We start from the raw sequence: 7,497 nt of genomic DNA, 5'->3' as shown, positions 1-7,497 counted from the left end.
AATCTGGAATATTTGCAATAATCAATCCTGTCCTTCAGAGAAGAGTCATGGCTGATGCCAGGAGTCCAAAAAACTGAAATGGAGGAATGAAGGATTGCATCTGCCTGCATTTTTTTTTACCTTTTCCTCAGGAACAGGCAAACGCTGAAGTCAGAATGGATGTTATATTGCTAATAAAAAGACACAGCATTTACTTTATTTTTTTTATTTTCTATAAAAGAGATGAGTTTATTCAATGATCATAACAGATTGAACCATAGACCTCGATAGACCACTCACATACCAAACGATAAATCGAGGAAAATGTCTGAACACAAACCCCAAAACAGAACAAATGTAACACAAAATAAAATACCTGAATAAAGCAAACTCTGGGCTGAGCTGCGGGTCAGCACATTCTCTGTAGAACTCATGGCACATTATGTCCAACAGTTACTGTGAAAAAGGGGGGGGGGAATAAAAGGCTTAAAGGAATGAAGATCATTTTTCTCTTTACCCTTTCGAAACCAGTCTAATAATAAAAATTATATATATTCTTATATGGTGGACTTCATAGCAATAAAAAGGTGACTTAAGCAGAGAAACAAGTTCTCCTGAAGCACTGTTTATCTACAACGGGGAACGTGCCTCCCTGCACCACAAACTTAAAAATAAAAATACAGTCACACAGCCATCCAAATACACACACACACACACAGACCTAGACTTGCACTCAAACGCTAATGTGGCAACGCTGAAACGTTCATCTACCTAAAAATTGACTGATTGAACAAAATGAGAAAGTAGTTGTCAGGTGTGTACACTCATCGTAGAAGTCCAGCTAAAACTAGATTTAAAACCTGAATATTGATAACGGGTAAAATATAAAACGCTGACTTTCCTTTGTTTTTTTCTCGTTTTCTTTTAACACAAACTCTTCCAAAAAGAAAGAAAGAAAAGAAGTAATCTCCCTCCCCATTCAAATATTACACCACCCAGTCCTTTCTATAACCCCCCCCCCCCCCCAAGTGTAATATAAGCCAACTAGAATCGCAATACAACAGGCACTGGAGAAAAAAACACCATAAGAGACAAGTCGAGAGGACGAGATTCAATTCAGATTTCGACCAATCTGCGCGGTTCGACCAAACGTCTCCGAGAACAGAATTGGAACTCACATCCACTATTATTGAACAAGAACAAAGATATAAATTAAAACTTTTCCCCCCCAACGTTTTCAGAGCTTTTGTAATCATTTATTGTGTTTGTGTGTACTTTCAACAGAGCGCCCTCGGTGCATCAGGAGACTCAATGTGAAGACTAAATCAAGAGCTCTTTTCTGATCCCTTCAACGAATGTGGAACACGTTGTTTTGACAAGTGATTCCTGTAATAGCTACAGTAAGGTGTTCAGAGAGGCCATTTACACCTGGCACTAACATGCGTTTTCTGTGATCAGATTGCAATCGGATAGTGCTTGACCACTTGACAGGTGTAAATGCCCCCAAGACACATTGAGGACGGCTTGCAATCTGATCGGCCAAACCACCGCCAGAGGTGGTCAGGAACGCATTGTGACCACATTGAACACAAGTGTAAATGCAATGCGTCCTCTCAATCCACATACAACAGTCACCACTGTTTTTCTGCCGCTCTCTCTATGGAGCTTGCCTGATCTCAGATCTCAATGTGAACACTGGAGACACATATTAATACCAGGTGTAAATGTAATCAGGTTAATGTGGTCAAGCACTATCCGATTGGAATCGGATCACAGAAAACGCATGTTAGTGCCAGGTGTAAATGGCCTCTCTGTGTCTTATTTGATACCATTTGAACACTCTTTGCATATTGCCATTGATCAAACCCTGTTAGGAGAGATCAGAGCACAGCGAAACTGTGTCCGACTGAGGGAACGACGACAAGGCGCTACTCCTCTTGCAGATCGGTTCAGTAGTGTGACTGTGGCGTCTGCTGTGAAAGAGGTCGACGATATAAGCATTTAAATACGTGTCCCGCCTCTGGGTGTAATACACATAATTGTGGTACATTTGTAGTAAAGTAAACTAAAGCTCAGAAACAGCTGGACTTTTTCCCTTCTCTGCTGGCATGATCCTGCTCTAGTTTTTCAAATGGAGAGGGGGGAAAAAGACAAGGCATTATTATGAAATCTTCACATGATTCCGTCTTTGATAAATACTTGCTGGAATTATGATAATGCATATATTAGGGGGTTTTCACTAGCTACCTACATGTTTTAGGGCAAGGAATTTAGCATAAAAGGTAATGGGGTTGTTTGGCATAGACATAGGTGGCGGAGTGTATTGGTGTGAAGGTTTAAAAACCTAAAGAGAGGAAGAAGAAGAAGGAGGAAAGATCCAAAATAAACAGTTATTGTAGTATAAGAAAATACTTCTTTACAGTAGATACTAGATGATGAAAAAAGGTCTGCGCTGCTCCTACCCCTGTAAGTGTTGTTATTGGTTTGTCCGTGTGTCCAGGCCACAGAACATAATTATTATGGTCTGTATAGGAAAGAGGTGTAAGGCAAACTGTACCTTCTCTGCTGAGAAATATACATGATTTACAGTATGGAAGTTGCCCCGCCCCTCACCCGCCCCCCTCCTCCCCATCTCCCCCATTGCATGTGTTCACTTACAACAAACAAAACAGAACATAAAAGGCCAGTCTTTCTTCGCCACCTCAGACATCTGACAGTTTCAGAACGCCTCGGCACAGTCTGTCAGTACATTATCAGAGCATTTTCATAGTTACTGGGATGTCTGTCCTCGTACAATTATTGTTTGCCTTCGCGCCCACGCACACTGTGAGCAAACAAGCGTGACAACAGCGAGTGTGCCAAGTCTTTGCTTTCGCTCTCTGTCTCGTTACAGTCGGGCAGGCGACGGCAGATCCCCAGGACGTGACATTAGAAACGATGGAGAGTCTCCCCCGTTTGTACTTTCCGTCCATAGGGGCAGGACGCGGTCCGTCCATAGGGGCAGGACGCGGCGACCGCCCGTCTGGCTCTTGGACTCAGTCTGCGGGCCTTTTGTCACGGCTACATACAGTCCTCTTGTCTCTCTGTGGTACATGGGTACCCATCTCTCTCCGGAGAAAGTTTACATTATTAGTTGTTTTTGTTTTTTTGTTTTTTGTTTGTTTGTTGTTTTTGTTTTTTTGCAGTTACGTTTCAGTCGCTCCTCTCCTCAAAACAGATTCTCTTCAAAGATAGCCATTAAGTCACTTTGGAAATTCATGTCAATCGTTGCTGCCATCTGGAAAGAGGAAAGAACAATCCAGTGTAAACAAATGTGAACACAATGGTGATTCGTTATTGTTAGTACTGTAACTGTTACATCACTGTCATCCCGTTCTGTATTTTCTGACCATTTCCACTGTATATACACTCTAATAAAGCAGAAACTCATCTCACCGCTTCTCGCCTCCGCCTCTCCTGCTCCCGGCGGCGCGCTAGTTCCCTCTGTTGGTCGAGTGGGTTCGGTGTGGCGGGCTGAGGCGGTGTGGGGGGCTGCTGGACAGCGGCGGGTGGGGGCTCCTGCTGCTGTGAAGGGGCTTGGATGTGCTGCTGCTGCTCCAGCCGCCTGCGGGGCTCCTCGTGCACCCTTCTGCTCGGCTCCATGACTTCCTCTTCATCCCGACCGCTGGAAAACATTCAGGCCATAATTTAGACCAGGTGAAGCCAAATGCTTTCCTTCAGGCTTCAGGAATCTCCTTGATGTGTTTGCAAATGTAGGTTACTGGTAGAAGTCTTTCACTGTATCTCCACTTCCTGATTCAGGCTGATACATGTAGATTTTCACATAAAAATCTGCATATGGCATCGTTCACAAGACAGTGATGGTAAGCTGACAAGATGGTATGGTGTCACAGTGTATGATGACATCATCAGTCCACTGCAAAACACAGTACAAAAATATCCACTGGTCTATTCATTATTTTGAGATAGCTGGATCATAGACTTAGAAATGCAACCTGCCGTTGTTGTCGGCAAGTGCTGCAAACCTCCAGTTTGGCCACCAGAGGGCATATTATCACCTGACAGTCTCATGTTTCCCATATTCATTCATTGTATTATTTGGGCAGCCTCTCAAGTCAATAAGCAACCACCTAAGTCAATTTTGGAGCTGCGATTCACTAAGTGTTCAAACAAATACACTGTCAAGTTTGTTACACAGCCATAATTCATTGCGCCTATTTAGTCAAGCAGTTAGGGCTCATTTGAGTTATGTTGGGTCTGTGATGAATAGAGACATAGCTGGAAACATGGCCTGTACAACATTCACCGACTATTACACTCACACTTGATTATTGTTAGTTTTGTGAAACAAGGTCCTCAACATAATAATCTACACACATAACAATACAAACACAATCTATCATGATTTGAATAAGTAAAGGTAAACTGTCAACCTGGGGGGAAACAGCGCAGCCCTCTCTATATGTTTTGCTGTCTTCTTGTCTCTCTTACCGTAGCTTCTCCTGCTCTCTGCGTAGCCGCTCTTTCTCCGCTTGCTCGGCCTGAGCCTTCAGGGCCTTCTCCCTCTCCTCCTTCTCCCTGGCAGCACGGCGGAACTGCTCAAAGCTGTCGCTCGACGACTTCACCGCAGACGACGGCGCCGATGTGGACTTCTGCGCCAGGCTGGCCCACGAGCCCATGTTCTTCAGTTTCACATCCTGAGATATACACACACACACACACACACACACACACAAGGGCGAGAGGAGCAGGCGTGTTAATCGCCAATCGAATCACAAAGCTCGTAATCCGAGCTTAATATAATAGGCAGAGTGCTGAAAATGTTATGAGATGTAGGAGATGATAAAAAAACAACAACTGACCCTTGCACCCACCTGTACCTTTTTGGGGGCAACAGGTGTCTTGGACTCCTGCTTGAACTTATCCTTGTCTAGCAGGGAGGAGGGCGGAGCACTGGCCTCAGAGGAGCGGATGACAGGCCGCGAGCTGTCCATGGACTTCACATCTGCTCAGCACACACACACAAAACACACAGTCTCAAGATCCTGCACAGGCTGGAGTTCGTATGTATTTCAACCATAGAATTAAGCAGGCCATGGTTTACAGTGAACAGCTAAGGCGTGTTCTTTCACTGCGTTACTTAAAGAGCATGGTGCCGGTTAAAAAAAAATCTGAATTTACATTTTGGGCTCATGATTACAGTGAAAACACTCCAAAAAGTCAAAGACCCCCCCCCCCCCACAGGGTATAGATATCGAGGAAAAGGTGGCATTTTATAAATGGACGTGTGACATAACAACAGGAGTGACATCACAAGAGGAGAATGTTCTGCTGGGGCTGACACAGGGTTGCAAAGTCATGGAAAGTGAAAAAAGGTGACAGATACCAGGGCAGACATAAAACCACTCGGAAATCCTCATATTTTGGGCTGAAAAATGTGACTGTCACCTAAAGGTGACTAGTTTTCATCCCTGTGATATCACAAGTGTTACTTCCATGAAATGGACCAGTGTCCCCTGCTGGTTACAGAAACTAGTCTAAATGCAGCTATGTGTGATTGGATTTTTTTTTATTACCCCAAATCCCATTGCTATATAACCCTTCCACATATTAATGCAATGTGGTCTCCAACCTGCACCATGCTCTTTAAACACCTCTTAAGTTTTCTAAAATCACTGTAAATCACAGCCTCACGGGGCTTATTACTTTTATAAAACCGTTGCTACGTATAGCCTACCCGGTAAGGTTTGGGCAACAAAAAAAAATGCAATATTGATAACAAATAATTTTTCTTCCGCCAAGCAATGTAGTCCTTCAAGCCCCCCTCCAGTCAGTTCAACGTTCTTTGAGTGCCTGCTGTTAGTCGCACGTCATCTGATTCTGTGCTAAACACCAAGGAGATATGCCCGGGAAAAACAGCACAAGTTACGCCACAAACAGTATTCCCTCTGTAGCTTAGCCGCATTATTGTTGAGATATCAACAACTGGCCAACGGATTTCAAAGCTGATGCCCCATAGGAAGAGCATGACTCAAAATGGTTAACACGCTAATGTTTTGGTCACTCAGTGGCGTTTTGAGGCTGACAAACGTCGTTACAGGCAGCGGGCTTAGCTAACGTAGCTAGCATGGCGCAGTAATACTGTGATGCGGTCACAGGTGTGTGTTTATAGAGTATTTTACAACGGCTTCAAACACGGCTCAGCCAATCATAATCAAGGACCAGAACTATCCATCTTATAAAGACAGAGGAAGAAGAAGACTCGTCTGTACTCACTTTGTTGGCCATGGCCTGGTTGAGAGGGTTTGTTGTCAGGATGTTTGTGATGGTCTGGTCTCATGGCGGGGTTGAAGGGCTCCCCTCTCATCACTGGTGATGGGGGAAGCTTCTCCTCCTTAGACACAACGTGGCTCATGGGGGCCCTCTGCTGCTTGGCAAGCACATGGCATCACAGTCACACAGGGATACAGAAACAAAACTAGACACAAATACTTTGTTTCCTACCTATGCTCAGTGGTTACTCACCTTTTTGGGCTGCATATTGTGAGGTGGAGACTGGTGAGCCACAGGTGGATACTGGGGTATTTGCGGGGAATGCATCATGAGAGGGGAGGGGTTGTCCCTCAGGTGACCTGTCAACCAAAGGAAGGTGGTTAAAACTCCATCCTAAATCATCGACACAGCATTCATTCTGCTAATCCAGGAATGCTATTTCTACCTCATCTTCTGGGTCTCACCTGTGTTATAAGGGTCAACCTTGATCTGCCGAGGGGAGGGCTGCTGCTGCTGCTGCTGCTGCTGCTGGATGATCTGCTGTGCTTTGCTGGCCGGCATGGACACCTTGTGTTGTGATCCCTGGGACTGACCAGCCTGTCCCGGGTAGCTCAGTTGCTGCTGCTGAGTGTGCTGCATGTGGCGGGCCTGGTGTTGGGGCATCTGTTGGGGCTGCGGCAGGTGCGACGGGACTGACTGAGCCTGGGACTGGACAGAGAGCTGGGGAGGAGGCAGGGAGGGGAGTTGCGATTGCACCTGGACAGACTGCAGCAGAGGGGCCTGGCTCGGCTGCTGACGAGCCTGTGCCTGGAGGGACTGCACGGGCTGCTGGGGCTGCCGGCCTTGCTGCTGCTGCAGCTGCTGCAGGTAGAGCTGCATGTGGCTTAGAGGCAGCGGAGGCCCCGGCTCCTCGTCGTCCTCCAGCAACATCTGCGGAGGCTGGGAGGACAGCAAGCCCTGAGGCGTGAGTGTCGGTGGGGAGAGGGGCCGCGGGTGCAGGGGCTGAGGAGGGTGGAGGATGTGAGAGGGGAGTTGGTGCTGAGGTGGGGGTGCTGACTGGGGCTGGAGCTGCTGCTGTGGCTGCAGGGTGGGCTGCTGCTGGGGAGGCGCTGGTTGCTGCTGGGGGGGTTTGGGAGGTAGAGGTGCTGCCTTGTGACTGGGCCGAGAAGGCTGCTGAGGCAAGGCATTGTGCAAGGCTACAGTTGGAACACAGAGGGAGAGAGAGAAAAAGCTGGATTAGATGTC

General features: G+C 46.5%; 1 protein-coding gene across 4 annotated transcripts in view; it reads right to left on the bottom strand.

The window, feature by feature from the left end:
* Positions 1-2,618: 2,618 nt before the first annotated feature.
* Positions 2,619-7,497, bottom strand: part of brd4 (bromodomain containing 4) — a 38,243-nt gene continuing 33,364 nt past the window's right edge. For 2 of the 4 annotated variants that reach the window (XM_083649810.1, XM_083649807.1), the window contains exons 13-19: positions 6,717-7,448; positions 6,505-6,611; positions 6,256-6,406; positions 4,842-4,984; positions 4,471-4,676; positions 3,415-3,643; positions 2,619-3,256 (exon numbers count right to left, since the gene is read on the bottom strand). In XM_083649810.1, coding sequence (XP_083505936.1) covers positions 3,188-3,256; positions 3,415-3,643; positions 4,471-4,676; positions 4,842-4,984; positions 6,256-6,406; positions 6,505-6,611; positions 6,717-7,448 — 1,637 coding nt within the window. In that variant the 3' untranslated portion in view covers positions 2,619-3,187. The remainder of the gene's footprint in view (positions 3,257-3,414; positions 3,644-4,470; positions 4,677-4,841; positions 4,985-6,255; positions 6,407-6,504; positions 6,612-6,716; positions 7,449-7,497) is intronic. The other 2 variants (XM_083649809.1, XM_083649808.1) reach the window with 2 other exon arrangements.

This window comes from Poromitra crassiceps (genome assembly GCF_964638095.1).
Source record: "Poromitra crassiceps genome assembly, chromosome: 13".
NCBI classification, from domain to species: domain Eukaryota; kingdom Metazoa; phylum Chordata; class Actinopteri; order Beryciformes; family Melamphaidae; genus Poromitra; species Poromitra crassiceps.
Note: the sequence above shows the minus strand (reverse complement) of the source record. Positions and strands in the feature narration are given on the sequence as shown.